Genomic DNA, 20795 nt, shown 5'->3' on the forward strand with positions numbered 1-20795 from the left:
GGGTGCCATGAGGCTGCTGGCTGTTTGATGATCCAAAAGGCATATTTAGGCTGCATAAATGTAATCCATAACGTAACGTAAGCACAATGGCCCATTCACGCGAGAAGTCAGAAGCGTGCACTTTGTTTACAACAGAGGAATGAACGTCATGCGAGAGAGTTAGGTCATTTCAAGCAGTATCCCAGTGCAGGCAGGAAGTAACGATTTAGAGTTAAAAACATTGTAATTGTCAATTTGTTTCTAACACCAACCTATCAATTTGCTTCAGAAGACATTCATTGATCGACTGGAGTCGCGTGGATTACTTTTATTCTGCCTAAATATGCCTTTTGGACCGTCAAACAGCCAGCAGCCTCATGGCACCCATTCACTTGCATTGTATGGACATACAGAGCAGAAATGTGCTTATAAAAATCTTCATTTCAGTTCTGCTGAAGACGGAAAGACGGACACATCTGGGATGGATTATAGGTGAGTCTATCATGGGAGAATGAGCATTTTTGGGTGAACTATTCCTTTAAAATATACTCAACATGAGATGTGCTATGAGTGGAAAAACACGTTTTTACTGAATGGTTCCTAGTTTGGCTTTTTAACACCATGTCCGAACCAGGTGCGACTAAATTGACGAGATAAAAGCATCTTTGCATTCAGTGTGTATCGTTAGGACACGGTGTACAACTAATCAGAACGAGGTATTACGAATAGTTCCCAGGATTATTTATCTCCTTATCTTTTACAAGAAGCACTTATTTAAATATATATCTATATTTTTTTTTATCTTTAAAGCCACTTATATCGGTAATACTCATGTCAGTTATGTTTTCTGTGATTTAAGCTGAATTATTGGGAAACATTACAACTTTAAGTTACTTCCTGCGAGTTATTTACTACTGAACAGTTTATCGCTCAAAAAAACGACGCCATATGTTACTCTATATATTCTCTCATTTAGTGATTCTCTTTGCGAAACAACTCTTCCTTTGCTCGCCACAATATCTCGAACCGTTTTCGAAATCCAAAAATGGTGTTCACTGATCGTTTGTGTTCGTTTGCTCCGAATGTGATTGTCTTTTTTTCCATGTCCCTCTGTGTTTTTCTACTGTGAAAAATGTCTATCAATGCCATTGTTTATAGTAAAAACAGGCTTTACCTGCCACTCCTTATGCATGTGTGATCTTTTGTAGGTTTTCTTGCAGACAATCCTATGTGCCATAGAGGGAAAACAAAAGTTGTTGTTTTTTCCTCCGGGAGATTTGAGCTTTGGGTTTCATTTATTGGAGGAGCATCAATATCATCCACCGTTCGCTTGGTGGCTAAAATCAAATGGAGAACTGCAAAAACAGTCCTGTCTTTGGATGCTGGTCGTGCATCTCATTTGTTGCCTCCATTGCATTTTGGGGAATAATGTGAGCGCCCCTTGATGGACAGCCAATGCTGCGGCTCTGATCCATAGTGCCTTGCACAAACCTAAATATCCTCCAAGCCAAACCTGGTCAACAAACTCCCTTTTCCACCTACTCTTGAAACGGAAAAATTCCCAATCTTCGAAATACTGTTGTGTTCGCCCAGCCTATTGTACAGATTTCTCAACGTAGGTACAGATAACGCAAACCTTTCCGGTCATAATGAATAATGAAATCTTTGGCTTCATTATTACCGTGTTGGTATAGATGTGAATGATATTCCTCTAGTTGAATCTTTGGAATTAAGCTGAACTTCTCTCTTGGGTTTGTTATGGCTTGCTTACCGCCCAACTTCGTAGGATACCTTCACTGTTACCCAAATGACAACTTTGGCAGCTCGTAAAAACTCACTTCCAGAGAGTTTGTCATTTTGATAAATACGGTCCATCGACCTAATTGGAGTCGCATAAATGTACGAACGCAAGCTACAAAAGCAGATCACGTCAAGAGCAAGGCGTTGTTTGTGTTTTATTGTTTTTAAGAGGAAATGTATTACACTTGTCAAAATCGGGAGGGCAAATTCAATTACTTTTCTGGCTGTAAACTTTTACTATTCATGTACAGTATAGAATGAACATTGTCAATGTATATATCTTTCTTTTGCAATGAAAGTGTGATGTATTGTGTTCATGGCATTACACTGTGATTCAGAGATATACATTTGGTGATTTAACTCCCCAAAATGGTCGAAACTTCTCGGATGAAACAATCGTTCTGCGTTTGACCTATAGGCTAATCTTCTTTCACGACATAGCATTGATGTTTATTTTTTTATTTCATGTTCAGCTGCTTGTTTGCCATCCAAGAATGATTGCATATCCTTTGTCAGCATTTTCTATTTGTAAAGTGTTTCCCTTTACTGTGTATAATACGGGAAATCTCTCAACATGACAAATTCATAAGATGACCGTTTGAATAAATGGAAAAACCCAAATGGAAAAGACCACTGCGGTTCCCTTAAGGACGTGACTGACTTATAAGCTACAGTTACGCAAAATAAAAGTACAGTTGACGTCTAAAACAGTTCACAACATACAGATTGGGATTAAATGTCATATCGGCCCACAGTTGCTGTTTTGGGCATGTGCTTGCTGTTAATACTGAATGTGTTTATTATCTTAGTTTGACATCTTTGGGAAGTTATAAGTATGATTAACGTGCATATGCGAAGGAGTGGTCTTCAGATCTCTGGCGTGCACCATTTTAAGCATCAATCTACTATTTAGTTGAAAGTTTCATTTCGTTCTGTCCCAGCTGCTTCTTGTTTCATTGCTTGTTTGTATTATTATTTTGACCTTTGTGCACATAGACAGTCCCCAAAACTGTTGTCTGTGTCCTGTCATTCACCTGTATGGTAGAAGATATTATACATTATGTATATTTTATTTGGAATCATAAATGCACATATGCAGGGGATGTTTATGTGTAGATGTATTAGCCACACTTTCCCCTCGCTGGTTGAATTTGTGCCATTTATACTTTTACATTACAGTGCATTCACATGTAGAAATCCACAGTCATGCATTTAAAGAAATAAACATCTGACCAGGATCAAACTGTGCCATGATTAACTAGCGCCGATCGACAGTTTACTTTTTCCAGGAGGGCCGAGCAGTGAGATGTACAGAAAGTGTTGAAAATGATATGGAAAATAATTCTTGCTGTGTGTAAATTATTCAACAATTAACTGTTAATATGAAATTTATGAATTAAAAATTATTGGGAAAAAATGTCTTGCGGTTGTCTCTTTTACAAAGTTAGTTAATTGTATTAATTGTAATTGTTTTAGAGCGATATAAAAGCCCATTATTACATGTAACATTTCACCAAAGTTACAATTTTCACTTTGTCTTTATAATATTACACTTAAATGGGCCTTAACATGAAATGATTTCTCCTAACCGCCTTTATATTTTAGGGAAAGCGTCCCTTGCGAAGGGATCATCAAATCTGGGGGTCCTTGGCATCGAAACCCCCTGTGAAAAGGTACTTCAAGTTGTTGCCATATATGGCACTTTTTGTTACAGTAGAAAGTACTGTGGCAGTAACATGATGGTATCATATTATTCCAGGGTACTTTGAGGACAAAAATGTCCACATCAAACTTCCATAATATTATACATTCATATTATTTTATACTTTCAATGAGTTAATTTTTAACCAACATCAGTCCTGATCATAACTACCAAATATTCATTCATTTTCAGGATTTTAACCCTTTAAATGCCAGGTTGTTTACATAATGCCAGTGTTGTTTTTTACACATACACAAATTTCTCAATACACACGCACGCACACATTTATCAGCATCATTTATTCAATTGGCCTGCATTGTTCTGTAATATAGCAAACATAAAATAGAGGGAAAGTATGAATATGCTCCATAGGCTAAACATTAGAAACATGGCGCCATCTGGTGGAAAAAGATGTATATTTAAATTTGTCTCGATATTTGACTCTGTATGAAGGTTTCTTAGCAAGTTAACTGTCAGTTCACAGCTTCACCAATTCTGAAAGCAGGCAGAGCTATTATTAAAGGGATAGTTCACCCAAAAAATGCAAATGCAGTCATTGTTTACTCACCCCTGTGTTGTTATAACTCTATATGACTGACTTTCTTTTTCTGAACACAAAGGGAGAAATTGTGAATAAATGTTGTTCTCAGTGATGTCATAAAATGTCAGTTTATGGTGACCACGTCTTCAAGCTTCATAAGAACACAAAAGTATAATTCAGAAGTCTGATCATTTATTCCATGAGACTCATGATTGTTATGCTTTGGTGAGAATATAATGTATTATTTAGTGTAAATGTTCACTGACGTTCATGAAAGGACACGAGAGCAGTTCATGCAGCATCATTGGGGCGTACAAGCGAAAACTCATTTTATATATCTAAAAACAAGAACGGTTTGTAGTCAAAGAATTGTTCCATTTCTATGTCCAGCCTTATTATTTTAACCTTTGTTTTTGGACCGGTGCCCGTTCACAGCGGAAGGAGTTACCCGCGCGGCGCCAAAAATAGAAAACAAGCGATAGATAGAATTTACGTCGCTCGTCACAGTTGGTTAGGACAAAAACTGTATTACTATGATTACTGTAGAAAATATTCCTTTTACCGTGTTTCGTTTGCATCAGGTTAGGACAGAGTGTGACTGTAGGCTCCTCTGTTTCTATTTGAATTCTGAATACTCCATTCAACAACAAAAAAAAGGCTGGGCATAGAAATGCATCAATTCTGCAACAACAAACTATTCAGAAATGTTTAGTAAGTGTTTTGTGTGCAGCTGTGTTGTGTTCTGTTGTCGCTATCGCTGTGGAGGACCTGTTTTTAGATAAATAAAACTAGTTTTTACTTGAACGCCCCAATATGGCTGTGTGAACTGTTGCTCACGGGAGATCAACAGTCAGTGAATATTTTCATTAATATCACATTATATTTCAGTTTGCTTAACACCAAACCTTATCGCATGCTTTCATAACAATCATGAGTCTCATGGAATAAATGATCAGACTTCTGAATTATACTTTTGTGTTCTTTTGAAGATTGAAGACGTGGTCACCATAAACTGACATTTTATGACATCACTGAGAACAACATTTATTCACAATTTCTCCCTTTGTGTTCAGAAAAAGAAAGTCAGTCATATAGAGTTATAACAACACAGGGGTGAGTAAACAATGACTGCATTTGCATTTTTTGGGTGAACTATCCCTTTAAAGGTGAACTTTAAAGTTTTGTATTTTTATATACTAGTATTTATATATATTTTACATTGATATGAATGAACAAAAAAGCTGCTTTATTCTTTATGTTTATATACTCCTTGGTAGCACACATGCATCACCCAGACATCATCTGTAAGACATATTCTTTTATGCTGTTTGCTCGTGTGCAATACGTCTATAAGATATGCAAAAGATGTTTATGGTTTCGATTGTTACATTTACATTTATGCATTTGGCAGACGCTTTTATCTAAAGCAACTTACAGAGCCCTTATTACAGGGACAATCCCCCCGGAGCAACCTGGAGTTAAGTGCCTTGCTCAAGGACACAATGGTGGTGGCTGTGGGGCTTGAACCAGCGACCTTCTGATTACCAGCTTACCAGTTATGTGCTTAGACCACTACACCACCACCAGATTGTTTGTAAATCTGATCCTTTTCAGATGTTTAGCAGATGAACAGATCTGAAAGATGTACACGTGCTATCTGGGCTGCCAAAATGTTACGATTTATCTCAATAATCCCAGTACTGTAATTGAATGCTTTGACTCGCAGAATAAATGTATCCAGGCTGTCTGTGAACTGCACATCTAAAGCCTTCTGCTTTAATGTGATACTACAAATATGCTTCTAGGTGTCAGTGCAACATAAAAAGAAGCTTGCCATGCTACATGTCCAAACACAGTTTGATTCAGTCGACCAATGGCTGATGGGGTGAGTATGTGGGAAAGCTGTCTGAAAGCCATTATTTTCTGCAATCCATCGAATGTTACAGAAATTACACACTCCAATGTTAAAACTCTGCAAGTATTGCTAATTTCAGCTAGTAAAATGCAACATTATGTCAGATTTGATCTATTGTGAATTCAATTTAAAAAGATTTGAATACTTTATAAAGCGAGTAAACCCAAAATATGTCCAAAGAACGGTTGAAATGCATAGCAACACGGTCTACGAAACTATTTTAGCTGTAACAGTCTGTAAAGTGTGAACAAAGCTAGTGTTAGCAAGATTGACTCTTTGAACTGGTTATTTCACCACCTCAACCACCTCTGCTCTAGTTCCGCTTAGCAACCTGTCCTAACTGTGCTCACTATTGAGTGAGAACTCTGCAGAGAAACCTCAAATCATCAAATGCACAAGCAAAACACCTCTGTGGTCAAGAGTTTGGTTTTCCTATAGTCTTACTCGTAACGTCCGTCATTAACATGAATTCAGCATGTAAGAAGGGCCACATGAGATCTGTCAAAGGCAATATGTGCTGCTGCCTGCACTGTTTCAGTCTAAAGAGGAAGTTGTAACAGAATTGTGCATTTTAAGCTGTGGTTGACACGGCACACTTTTTTCACATGCTTAAAACTGGCAGAAAGTTGCCAGCGCAGAACGGCTGCACACTTTACACACTCTCAGTAAAGGGCGTTTTGCAATTTGTGAATTCTTGGGGATTCTTCATATCGTTGCTTTTGGTGAGTAACTTTTGTGCGTCTGTGTTGCCTTGATGTACGTTAAAAACCTTTATTTGACAGTATTTTATACAGTGGGGTGAATACTGGTAAAGTCGGACGCCATTTGTCGTTGCCGTGGTCCAAATGGCTACATCAATACTAGATATTATGATACCACTTCATCTACTTTTACCCTACAGAATCACGTGTATGAACAAATGCATCTCAATGTGTGTAATTTGTCATTTTATGTGCACTTTGCCTTCTAAAACTACAGCTGAGAAGTTATCGTGCAATTTACTGTAGCGTTTCTATCCTTGAGTTGTAAATGACGCATGGATATTTGTACCCCTATGAGCGCAACATGAGCTCGGTTTGATGCTTTTCGGCCATTATTGCCTCTCTCTTTGTCAAAGTTTCATTTAAGGAACTGTCTAAGCAGAAATACTGTATTAGCGTGCAGCTAGTGTGTTGCAACTTCATGACAAAGTGTAGAAAAACACAATTCATGTGCATGATACTGGCTGAATTATTTAGTTCTTGAAATGAGCGTGTTATTTTTCACGAGGAACCAACACGACGACCGTTTGTGCTCATTGGTGCATCGCAGATGTTTTCCAGTTACTCTAGATTTCGTTGAAGTCCAAATGACATTATTTTTGTCACAGTTATGCTGTTTGTGCTCACCTTGAACAGGTTTTGTGGTAATAATCGAGAATGGCATCATCTTGGTGGGCTGGAAACTTGAAAAAAACAACCAACTCTGCCATTTCAAGTCTTAAACTCCACCTCAGATATATCTGAAATACTTCATCTTGCACTTACACAAAAGTATTATTGTGTTACCATGTTGTTTGCACACTACCATAGATAAAGCATGTTTTCTGTACTCCATAATTGTATTATTTTCAGTACCTTGGCATACCATGTAAATACTATGGTGCTGTATGAATTTGGTCATCATACAGTGTTATGGTATATATGAAAGAACCATCTTTTACCACCATAGTACAAGGTGAAAAAGATCAAGAGAATAATGAACGTGATAAAAATGTGGTCATAGTACGTGGTGATGAGACAAGGACCCAAATGCAGGAAGGCAGAATAGGGCATTTATTAAATAAACGAATAAAATACAAATCAAAACTCTCACCAGAGAGAAGAATTACCAACCAAAAACAAAACCGAAACTAGACCAACTGAAACAGGGAACAGACCAGAACATGCTGATAGAGTTGCAACACAGCAAAACAAAGGAGAGAATATATAGGTGCTGGTTATTGGAGGCAGGTGCCGCTGATGACGAGAAACCATCATGGCAACACAGGGAAACACAGACACTCACATCAACAACACATGGAAAGGAAAGGATGTTTTCCCAAGTGAGTTTGTCAACTATGTTACGGACAAGCTGCATGTCATTACAGACACTGATTAAATGCTACACTTCAAGTAACGCATAATTAAAAGTTATTCTGTCTATTCTGCCATATGTGCAGTATTACTTTTAAAATAATTGTAAAAATTTTATATTTTTTGCAGATATGCATGTGATATTTTCAGAACGGTCACTAGTGACCGTAAAAAAAATATTTGTTTATCATAAATCTGCCTTAAATATCATTTTGGCAGTTTTAAGAGCTGTTATGCAATACTCCAACCTTGTAAAATATATACATTGATGGATATCAGAAGCAGCTTTCTTGTTATTTGAAATGTAAAAACAAAAACAGCTATAACATTGTTGACATTGAAAATAACAGTTGAAAAAGAAATATTACATTAAAAACACCATTTTAACTGGCAAAGGAACAATATCTAGATCATTTTGTGATACCAATTAAATATCTCTTAATCCCTAATCATCATGATTCAAGCATGCACACACATGCACGAGGCGGCACGCACCCTCAGTGTCCTCTGACACATACAGGCTTAAATTCACAAAAATAAAAAACTGATCTATGGACAATAATTTATTATCATCAATGTACATCAGTGGACACAGTTGGGTCACGTCAACTATGTTGCCAAAGAATTGACCTAGAGGGTAACATAGTTGACGGTAACCTGGTTGACAATTCCCCCATTTTGACTCATAATTTCAATGGTGGCACATTGGGAATGCCCAATACCCAATGTGCTTTTAAGTCCTTGTGGTCTTGTAGTGACTCGCCTCAAACACGGTGGTGGAGGATGAATCCCAGCTGCCTCCGCATCTGAGACCGTCAATCCGTGCATCTTATCACGTGGCTTGTTGAGCACGTTGCCACGGAGACATAGTGCATGTGGGGGCTTCACGCCATCCACACACAACTCACCACATGCCCCACCGAGAGCGAGAACCACATTATAGTGACCACGAGGAGGTTACCCCATGTGACTCTACCCTCCCTAGCAACCAGGCCAATTTGGTTGCTTAGGAGACCTGGCTGGAGTCACTCAGCACGCCCTGGATTCAAACTAGTGAACTAGAGAACTCCAGGGGTGGTAGACAGTCTGTTAGGCAGGGTGACAAAAATTAAAAGGGCACCAGCTGCATGTGGTGAGGCACCAGCATGCAGAAATTTGTGATGCATTTATGGTATATATAATAATATGTATAATAAAAACACACAGGGAACTATTAATCATTAAAAATGTCTGGTTTAAGTTATTTTTTTTTTTTTTTTTTTTTAAATAAATGAATTTAATTTTCAATGCAAGAATATTCAATGACCCCTCAGCTGGAGGGTTGATGATGTAATTAGATATTGTGATCTCCCATTGGAGGGAACAAAACAAATTAATAATAAATTAACACACATTAAGTCATTACCCCTTCCGAAGCAGCTAAACTGGGTCCTGGGATGAAAGGTAATAAAACACCAACATTAAACCTGCAACAACCCACAATAAGTGATGTATTTGCCCATACAACGAAATACCCAACCAGTCGCCCATGATGGAGAGAATACACGGGTGACGGTTCAAAGAGTTGTTGCCCTTCACAACTGTTGAAAAGCCGTCTTTCAAAAAGTTGAACAACACAATTTTAATTGCACTTAATGTTTTGTTTAAATAAATACAAAAATTAAGTTCAGAGTTCGAAATCAAGCCGCCTGGCGTTATGGCGTTATGGCGTAGGCTATTGCTTAACGAATCCCATAGTATCACTTAGCATCCAACCAGCGGTAATACCGGGCAATATACCGTAACATGATACCTTGGCAAGTCTTCAATTTACCCTCATATAGTTCTCTTTAATCCCTTAGGTAAGGTAAACTTTAAAGATATTATTACACTTTGTGCTTGTTTTGAGTTTGATCAAGTCCACCAGTTAGCATGGCTAAGCAAGCTACATAGCAACGTAGCAAGGCATCCTCTATCATATTGTATCATTGTATACAGCTTAAAAAACAAACCAAACCAGAAAATGCAGTCTACACACATTAGTACCCTGACACCTAGCAAGGTACTGTGTGTGTGTGTGTGTGTGTGTGAGGATTGTACCAAAAATAAAGGGGCACTCCACCCAATAGTTGGTTCTCATTTGCACTCTCATTTGGAATCAATAATCTCATCCAGGCAGTTTTAACTTTTTTCTTTCTTCTAAAGACACGTTTAACTTCTCCATGCTAACGATTCTGGATGAGTTCTTTCGCTCCAAACAGAAATGAATTTGAGGTTCAATCATGCAAAAGGATTTATTTATATATAAAGAGGCACCAGGAGGGCATTTTCCACGATAGATGCATCCAATGAGGGCACGTAGTCTTGCATGCAGGAGCTTAGAGGCCAACTAATTTTCTAGCATATAGGGCAGACTACATGGAAGGGCACCCAGAGGGCACTTCATCACATTTATTGCACATAGGGGCACCTTGGAGGGCACTTTACCACATTTCCTCACACACAGGGGCACCCTAGAGGGCACTGCATCCAATATTTTCCAATGAAAATGCGGCCATTAGGGCACTGCATCATGTTTTCTCGCACGTTGGGGCACCCTAGAGGGCATTTTATCATGTTTTATTTACCATAAGGGCATCCAAGAGGGCACTTTTGCTGCATTCTTTTCTAACATGGGGCACCAAGGGGGGGGCGACCCCCCCCCCCCCTGAGTCCGCCAGTGAATGTACCCTAAAATCTAGAATGTTTAACAAAATACGAACCCCTGCCCCCAGTGGCCGAAGCTGGAACTTTCAGCCACATGCGAGTGGCAGTTTCAGGAGACTTATGACTTTGCAGAACAAAATCAATGGGCGTTTTCAAACCATTGAGATTCGCTACTTTCATTGTATAGTTTAGAAACGCCCGTCCTGTTTTGAAAACACCCACAGATTGGAAAACACCCATTATTGTTAGTTTGGAAGTTTCTGGGTGAAATGTCCACAGAGTGGCGCCAAAAGTGATTTGTATTTTTAGTTGTAATTGATGTAAGACAGTCAACAGGAATATATTTTATTAGCCCTAACCCTAACCGAGAGTGAAAACTAAACCCCTAAATCTCGCTATTTTATATTGTTTATGTGAACGTGATGACAAGAACGCCGGTCTTGGAGGGGGGGGGTGCCACTTATCAGTAATTTAGGAGAATAGGCCGATTTCAGGGTGCATGAATTTTCGGAAGCAGCATGCCAATTTTTCGGAGTGATCGTATTTAGTGGCCTAGGCTGCATTTCCCAAAAGCATTGTAAGCCTAAGTAGACGACAATGGTCTCCACAATCATCTAAAGCTTGTGATGCTTTAGCCCTTGCCGATTAATTCAGCAGATTTTGTCCATTTTGAGAGCGCTATACTGTGCTATATGAATATGGTCATACAGTGTCATGGTGTTTCTATATATGATATTACCATCTGATACCATCAGTGTACCATGATAACATCACAGCACGTTTTGTAAGGTTACTATTATGCAAAATTCCCTCCAGTTCACATCCAGGCTTGCTTTCTTGTACTCCCTCCCTCTTTTTGTCTCGGTGTAAGCCCCCGCCCCAGTGCCTCTTGACTTTGAATCATATGTTTACTAATCCCTGCCGGTTCTCTCATCTGATCCGGCTGTTGGACTCTAGTTTTTCTGATCCCTCTCTCGCTCACTCCTCTACGGGACCTGTACCATCCACATGGCAGATCCACCTCTGCACAACTCCTGGCCCTCGTTCTCCTGGATGAAGCGATGGTCCTTCAAAAGAGGTAGAGCGGAGGCTTCTGTCCTTTGCAAAATCCATGTCAACTTTGCTTTTCCTCTCCTCAGCACTTTTTCTGTGCTGTTTTTACTCTGTGTCGAGATTTTTTTACAATAACAGACCTAAAAACAGTGGAAGTTGTTGGTTGTGAAAGTCCACTGAGGACTTTTGAATCAAACTAAATGACAGATGTGTATTCTGCAGTTGTTAGTTAGTGTGGTAACTTTAAATAGTTGAGGAGGTGTGTTCATTTTGTCCAGTCAAGAATGTGGTTGAGTGAGCTAGTTATCAGATATTACGTAAAAGTGTGGTGTATCAGTGGTGTGCTGGACTGGTCACATTGCGAATGGGATGCGACTGAGGATGACACACTGCATGCGGCTCTTATGACTTGAGAGAGTATGTATTCACACACACACTGCCACATGTTCACAGTCTTAACAATACTGAATAATTGTGCACTGTAATTACTGTAATTTGTGTGAAAAAGAGGAAATATGTTGAAACCAAAACAAAACTATTTTGTACTTCTGCCTATGAAACGAATGACTCTCTTGATCCGATTCTTTTAAATCTACAGCTTAAAACATTCAGCGTAACCGGTGTAGTCCGATTTCTAAACGAATGACTCTCATGATCCGATTCTTTTAAATCTACAGCTTAAAACATTCAGCGTAACCGGTGTAGTCCGATTTCTAAACGAATGACTCTTATGATCCGATTCTTTTGAATCTACAGCTTAAAACATTCAGCGTAACCTGTGTAGTCCGATTTCTAAACGAATGACTCTTATGATCCGATTCTTTTGAATCTACAGCGTAAAACATTCAGAGTAACCAGTGTAGTCTGATTACTAAACTAATGACTCTCAAGATCCGATTCTTTTGAATCTACAGCGTAAAACATTCAGCGTAACCGGTGTAGTCCGATTACTAAACGAATGACTCTAATGATCCGATTCTTTTAAAACTACAGCGCAAAACATTCAGCGTAATCGGTGTAGTCCGATTAATAAACGAATGACTCTAACGATCCGATTCTTTTGAATCTACAGCGTAAAACATTCAGCGTAACCGGTGTAGTCCGATTTCTAAACGAATGACTCTAACGATCCGATTCTTTTGAATCTACAGCGTAAAACATTCAGAGTAACTGGTGTAGTCCGATTACTAAACGAATGACTCTAACGATCCGATTCTTTTGAATCTACAGCGTAAAACATTCAGAGTAACGAGTGTAGTCCGATTACTAAATGAATGACTCTAATGATCCGATTCTTTTGAATCTACAGCTTAAAACATTCAGAGTAACCAGTGTAGTCTGATTACTAAACGAATGACTCTCATGATCCGATTCTTTTGAATCTACAGCGTAAAACATTCAGCGTAACCAGTGTAGTCCGATTTCTAAACGAATGACTCTCAAGATCCGATTCTTTTGAATCTACAGCGTAAAACATTCAGCGTAACCAGTGTAGTCCGATTACTAAACGAATGACTCTCATGATCCGATTCTTTTGAATCTACAGCGTAAAACATTCAGCGTAACCAGTGTAGTCCGATTACTAAACGAATGACTGTCATGATCCGATTCTTTTGAATCTACAGCGTAAAACATTCAGCGTAACCGGTGTAGTCCGATTACTAAACGAATGACTCTAACGATCCGATTCTTTTGAATCTACAACGTAAAACGTTCAGCCTAACCAGTGTAGTCCGATTATTAAACGAATGACTCTAACGATCCGATTCTTTTGAATCTACAGCGTAAAACATTCAGAGTAACAGTGTAGTCCGATTACTAAACGAATGACTCTAACGATCCGATTCTTTTCAATCTACAACGTAAAACATTCAGCGTAACCAGTGTAGTCCGATTACTAAACGAATGACTCTAATGATCCGATTCTTTTGAATTTACAGCGTAAAACATTCAGCGTAACCAGTGTAGTCCGATTTCTAAACGAATGACTCTAACGATCCGATTCTTTTGAATCTACAGCGTAAAACATTCAGAGTAACCGGTGTAGTCCGATTACTAAACGAATGACTCTAACGATCCGATTCTTTTGAATCTACAACGTAAAACGTTCAGCCTAACCAGTGTAGTCCGATTACTAAACGAATGACTCTAACGATCCGATTCTTTTGAATCTACAGCGTAAAACATTCAGAGTAACAGTGTAGTCCGATTTCTAAACGAATGACTCTAACGATCCGATTCTTTTGAATCTACAGCGTAAAACATTCAGAGTAACCAGTGTAGTCCGATTACTAAACGAATGACTCTAACGATCCGATTCTTTTGAATTTACAGCGTAAAACATTCAGAGTAACCAGTGTAGTCCGATTACTAAACGAATGACTCTAACGATCCGATTCTTTTGAATCTACAGCGTAAAACATTCAGAGTAACGAGTGTAGTCCGATTACTAAACGAATGACTCTAACGATCCGATTCTTTTGAATCTACAGCGTAAAACATTCAGAGTAACCAGTGTAGTCCGATTACTAAACGAATGACTCTAACGATCCGATTCTTTTGAATTTACAGCGTAAAACATTCAGAGTAACGAGTGTAGTCCGATTACTAAACGAATGACTCTAATGATCTGATTCTTTTGAATCTACAGCGTAAAACATTCAGCGTAACCAGTGTAGTCCGATTTCTAAACGAATGACTCTCATGATCCGATTCTTTTAAAACTACAGCGCAAAACATTCAGCGTAACCGGTGTAGTCCCACAAAAGCCTTCGTCGGCCAATTGACAGGGACACTTGCATCTATGTGAACCTCTACAATTAATCTAGATGGACTTCAAAGACATTGGTCATTAATCTTACAGTTCAAACACAATCGATTTTTACTCACTGACACCTTAACACTTAGTTTAATGATTTTAAAACATGATTTTACCTATACATAATTAATATTTACATTACATTCATAATGTTAGTCAGAGGGGAACTGGCCCCCACAGTGAGTCTGGTTTCTCCCAAGGTTATTTTTCTCCATTAATCTACATCTTATGTAGTTTTGTGTTCCTTGCCACAGTCAGCCTACGGCTTGCTCACTGGGGTTATTAACTCTTTCCCGCCAGCGTTTTAAAAAAAAAAGTTGCCAGCCACCGCCAGGGTTTTTGACGATTTTCGTAAAAATTTAATGGCCCATAGAATATTTAATTCCATGAATATATGAAGATGCTATATATCAAAATAAAGATCTGAGCCTCTGCTTTTAGGCAAATAAAAAACGATTTTATTTTATCTTCATTTGTTATTTTTAATGCCATTAAGGCATTAAAGGTAGGCTTTGTCAAAAACAACATTTCGGACAAAAAGCTGAGAAAAAGGCATTTCTATCTACATTTTGAGCTACATTCTCAAAACTCCACTTTACGTTTAAGACGATCGCAGTCTGTTTCTTTGATCAAAGAGTTGCGTACTCTTTCAAAACATGCGTCTTGGTCTTTCTTACCGTATTCCACCTAAAACACGGATACCAGGAAAATTCCGTGTTTGGCGGAAGCTTTTTCATAAAACCCGGAAAATTCCGTGTTTGGAAGGGAAAGAGTTAATATAATTATCATTTAATTATTTTTAAACCATTAAAATCAAATTTTGTCTAAATTACACAATGATGATTAATCGACTTTATGGACGTTGCAGTTTTTGTCGTCTGTTAATGCTGATGTTCTGTGAAGCTGCTTTGAAACGATGTGTGTTGTGAAAGGCGCTATACAAATAAAATTGAATTGAATTGAATTGAATCCGATTCTTTTGAATCTACAGCGTAAAACATTCAGCGTAACCGGTGTAGTCCGATTACTAAACGAATGACTCTAATGATCTGATTCTTTTGAATCTACAGCAACCATTCCACCTTTTGGGTTGCCAGTTATTAGTTTGAATTAGTTTAATTTAACTAGCATGACTTCATACTTCAACAGATTTACATGGCAATCATTTACCTCACTCCAAATGGACGGCACAGTGGAGCTATTTAGAGACTTTTTTCTGTTATTAAGACCAAAATAAAGCTTTGGACATTAATTGAGTGTGTATGTGAAAAAACAGAAGCTTTCTGCAGTAGACCATCTAACCCTTGTAAAAACTGAGAGGCCCTTTGTTTAAGTATTCACGTTGGAGCGTATAAGATGGAGCCAGCCATAAAAGGATATTTGAACATGACAAGCATCATAGTACTTGTACAGTTTACATATCACGCGTCTAACTCGGATACAAACAACTTCGCCATGCTTGGACTATGTCATCCGTCTAGATGATTTACGTTTGAAAATGCTGTACGGTTCATTCACCGCTTACGGGACAGGCCGTATTGGCAACATCGTTGGAGAAGACGGCTTCTAAGTAGTGGTCTGGACTTTGGTGTCTGGGTTTTGTCATCATCAACACCATCATAATCATAATTCAGGATTCAACAGGAACTCTGAGCTTCAGAAAGGTCTCTTATGCAACGCCTCATAATAGATGGGTCATCCCTAAATGTATCTCCAAAAAAGCATGCAAAACGCAAAACTCAGATGACACGGAGCATTTTGTGCCTCCAAACTATAAAATATGGTTCTTCAGTGGTCCATAAGAAAACCAATAAGCTTCTTGATTATCCATAGTTTGTTCTTCAGATCAGCATTTTGGTTCGTATTGGAAAAGTGGTTCTAGATACAGGAAAAGTAAAGCCCTTCTGGCTCTCCAGAACTGTATCTCTATTCTGCTTTGTCAGTCCTCGTTCATAAACTAAGAGGCATGATGTAATTAGATATCACAGTATCCTAAATGTCACGCCACTTGATTTGTTTTGTCTGGTGCACGACAAGTGGCAGCGAGTGCTAATAAACGTCACCAAAGTCAACACTGACTAAGAACAAGAGTTCATGATTAAGGGGCCGTTCACAAAGAACACGTCTTGCTGTATTGAAAATTAGGTGTCTCGTAGGTGTCTCAGATGTGGTCTTAACCCTTGAAGGATTTATCTTGACACGGCATCTAAAAACAGCATCATTCCGGGCATGAGATGCTGCAAAAAAAGCAGCGCAATGGACAAAAACGTCCATCTCATCCACGTTTACATTTAAAATAATTTAAATTTGTGGTATTTGTGTTTCAGGATCAGACTGCAAACCATGCACCCAGCTTCGTGTTCCCATCTCCACGACCAGCTCATCCTCTTCCTTGTCTCCGGCCTCCATCCCAGAAGGCATCTTCTTTAGTAGTACTCCTGAGGACAAGGTGAGGCCAATGTTTAATAATGTTACTGTACCCGCTAACTGCCACCCATGGAGTTGCGAGTTTGAATCCAGGGTGTGCCGAGTGACTCCAGCCGGGTCTCCTAAGCAACCAAATTGGCCCAGTTGCTAGGGAGGGTCAAGAGTCACATGGGGTAACCTCCGCGTGGTGGTGATTAGTGGTTCTCTCAATGGGGCGTGTGGTGAGTTGTGTGTGGATCATGGAGTGTAGCATGAGCCTCCACATGCTGTGAGTCTCCGCGGTGTCATGCACAACAAACCACGTTATAAGATGCGCGGATTGACGTTCTCAAAAGCGGAGGCAACTGAGACTCGTCCTCAGCCACCCGGATTGAGGTGAGTAACCGCACCACCACGAGGACCTACTAAGTAGTGGTAATTGGCTTTCCAAATTGGCGAGAAATGTGGATCAAATGAAAATAATAATAATAATGATATAATTGTACCATAACATCCAAGAGTTAAAGGGACAGTTCGCCCAAAAAAGGACAATTCTGTCAACATTTACTTTCTCCCCATGTCGTTTATTACCTGTATGACTTTCTTCCGTGGAACACAAAAAGAGAGATTTTGAAGAATGTTAGCACTGCTCTTTGTAGTACAGCCAAAGTGAATGGGGACTGGGAAATGTACCGTAAAAGTGGCCCGTATGACTCGTGCGCTACATACCAAGTCTTCTGGAACCATATGATATATCTGTCAGAGGAAGTGGTGGATGAAGCCAAGCTACCATCGCATTATCTAAGTCCTACAACTTCGCAAAAATATTACTTTGCAAAAAAGCTGTAATATGACGAATTTAAAGAGGAATTATTGTTTTAGTGCAACTTTTAAAGTGCATGTAAACGCTGACATGAGAAACTCGGGCATCAATGATATTTGACGTCACTGATGTAACAAAGCCACCACATGGCTTCAGAAGGCTTGGAAGGATATATGGACCATTTGTGTTATACTTTGAAGGTGCTATATTATAATTATATTTAGTTGAGTTCCAGTCATCTGGCGTAGTTGTTAAACTCACAAGGACCGAGTCATGAGTTATGACCATTGTGAAATTGAGCAAAGTCCTTAACCACAGGTTGAACCATAAGTTCCTTTAAATAAAATCATCTGCTAAATGTCTTCATATTTACTAATATCCAATGACAGCATGGGACTCTTTCAGTTCAGAATTCACATTATTAGTCATACAATGACCTCATTGTTGCATCTTAAGAGCTACTAAAGAAGGTCACTTGTTTATTAACTTCCTGTTTTTAGAGGAACTGCTTGGCCGAGAGTGACGGCGACTGCAGTAGTGGAGAAGACCTCTTGGACTTCAGCTGTTCTCTGAGAGATTCAGAGTATTACAGAGATCTCCAGCTTGGATCCACATCGACTGCACACCTATCTGAAGATCAGTTTCCTGTCTTGGTCACAACTTTGGGTGATAAGTTACCGGCGTTACCTTCTCAGACAACGTCAGAGAGTGGATCCTACCTGCAGTTCCACACCGGACAACCTTTGCACACTGTGATTTCTCCAGAAGGTGAAGCTATGGACCGCCTGGTTGCCATCAGAACCTCAGAGTACGAGGATTATCCTGGATCCGAGCAAGATGATTATTCAGACATGGAAAACATTCCGATTTTGGTTCGGTCCATGTCCACATCACGTCGACACAGCTGGGAGGTACCGGTTTCTCCAATTGACCTGGGAAGAAGGTAAGATGTATTCAAGCACACAAGTCGCACTTTATAAATGTCTGAATATCATTGCATTAACAAAATAGATCAAAGCAAGTGGCGCACTTGCTGCTAGAGTTTCTTTCAGAACTAACTTCACTTTTCAGAGACATTTCTGTTCACACCGGTGCCCTAGCAGAGGAACGACAAGTGTAGTTAATCACATTGACTATGGACAGGTCCCCAAAACAGACAGACATATTTTGCTTTGAAAGAGCACTTGTGCTATTGGGGGGGGGGGTTATCATTTTGATTATGATATTACCATATGTTTGGTTTTCCTGTATTATTACTGTGGTTATGCTATTAATATAAAGTTTAAAATATAGTTACTGTAATAAACCATGGTAAATTTTATGGTAACTATAGTTTTACTACAAATTGCATAATTCAACTATGATAATTAATGTTCATAAGGGATGAATAAAGCTATTGCAAGGAAATCCCAAATAATTGTGATGGAATGCAAAACTTATTGCGAGGAAACAAAAGTAATTGCGAGGCAGGACTCCAGACTAAAAAAATGACTAAGGCGCCAAATGGCTGTTTTTAATCACAAAATCAAGATAGAAAGCAGAAGAAAAGGAAGAAATCTGATAACCCATTAATCAGAGGTTTAATAAACAGTATATATAGTTGAGAAGATTCCCTTTAGTCTCATAAATGCTCACACCCCTTTCATAATTTATACAAATATAAGAGATAAAATATTTTTGATTTATTTAATACTGCTCTTCACAATCTACATTACAGATAATTACATAAAATATAGTATGCATATAGTAGTTTGATGTGTTCTTCCCCCCCCAATTTGGAATGCCCAATTCCCAATGCTCTCTGAGCCCTCGTGGTGGTGTAGTGGCTCACCTCAATCTGGGTGGCGGAGGACGATTCTCAGTTGCCTCCGCATCTGAGACCGTCAATCCGTGCATGTTGGCTTGTTGTGTGTGTTACCGCGGAGATGTAGCGTATCTGGAGTCTTCACGCTATTCTCCGCAGCATCCACGCACAACTCACCATGCACCCCATCGAGAATGAGAACCACATTACTTGGCACAGAACAAAGAAATAATTGCGAGGGAACCCAAAATAATTGCGAGGGAACACAGAACTTATTGCAAGGGAACCCAAAATAATTGCGAGGGAACCCAAAATAATTGTGAGGGAACACAGAACTTATTGCGAGGGAACACAGAACTTATTGCGAGGGAACCCAAAATAATTGCGAGGGTACACAGAACTTATTGCGAGGGAACCCAAAATAATTGCGAAGGAACACAGAACTTATTGAGGAACCCAAAATAATTGCGAGGAACACAGAACTTATTGAGGAACCCAAAATAATTGTAGGAACACAGAACTTATTAGAGGAACCCAAAATAATTACGAGGGTACACAGAACTTATTAGAGGAACCCAAAATAATTAGAGGAACACAGAACTTATTACGAGGAACCCAAAATAATTGCGAGGAACACAGAACTTATTAGAGGAACCCAAAATAATTGAGGAACACAGAACTTATTGAGGGAACCCAAAATAATTGCGAGGGTACACAGAACTTATTGCGAGGGAACCCAAAATAAATACGAGGGAACACAGAACTTATTGCGAGGGAACCCAAAATAATTGCGAGGGAACACAGAACTTATTACGAGGGAACCCAAAATAATTGCGAGGGTACACAGAACTTATTGTGAGGGAACCCAAAATAATTGCGAGGGAACACAGCACTTATTGCGAGGGAACCCAAAATAATTGCGAGGGAACACAGAACTTATTGCGAGGGAACACAGAACTTATTGCGAGGAACCCAAAATAATTACGAGGGAACACAGAACTTATTGCGAGGGAACCCAAAATAATTGCAAGGGAACACAGAACTTATTGCGAGGGAACCCAAAATAATTGCGAGGGAACACAGAACTTATTGTGAGGGAACACAGAACTTATTGCGAGGGAACACGGAACTTATTGCGAGGGGGAACAGAACTTA

General features: G+C 39.1%; 1 protein-coding gene across 3 annotated transcripts in view; it reads left to right on the plus strand.

The window, feature by feature from the left end:
• The first annotated feature begins 6525 nt into the window (after positions 1 to 6525).
• LOC127641415 (rho guanine nucleotide exchange factor 18-like) overlaps positions 6526 to 20795 on the plus strand; it is a 60522-nt gene continuing 46252 nt past the window's right edge. For all 3 annotated transcript variants that reach the window (XM_052124418.1, XM_052124420.1, XM_052124419.1), the window contains exons 1-3: positions 6526 to 6659; positions 16935 to 17056; positions 18337 to 18779. In XM_052124418.1, coding sequence (XP_051980378.1) covers positions 18613 to 18779 — 167 coding nt within the window. In that variant the 5' untranslated portion in view covers positions 6526 to 6659; positions 16935 to 17056; positions 18337 to 18612. The remainder of the gene's footprint in view (positions 6660 to 16934; positions 17057 to 18336; positions 18780 to 20795) is intronic.

The sequence above is a fragment of the Xyrauchen texanus genome, chromosome 50, assembly GCF_025860055.1.
Source record: "Xyrauchen texanus isolate HMW12.3.18 chromosome 50, RBS_HiC_50CHRs, whole genome shotgun sequence".
In the NCBI taxonomy this organism is placed as follows: Eukaryota; Metazoa; Chordata; class Actinopteri; order Cypriniformes; family Catostomidae; genus Xyrauchen; species Xyrauchen texanus.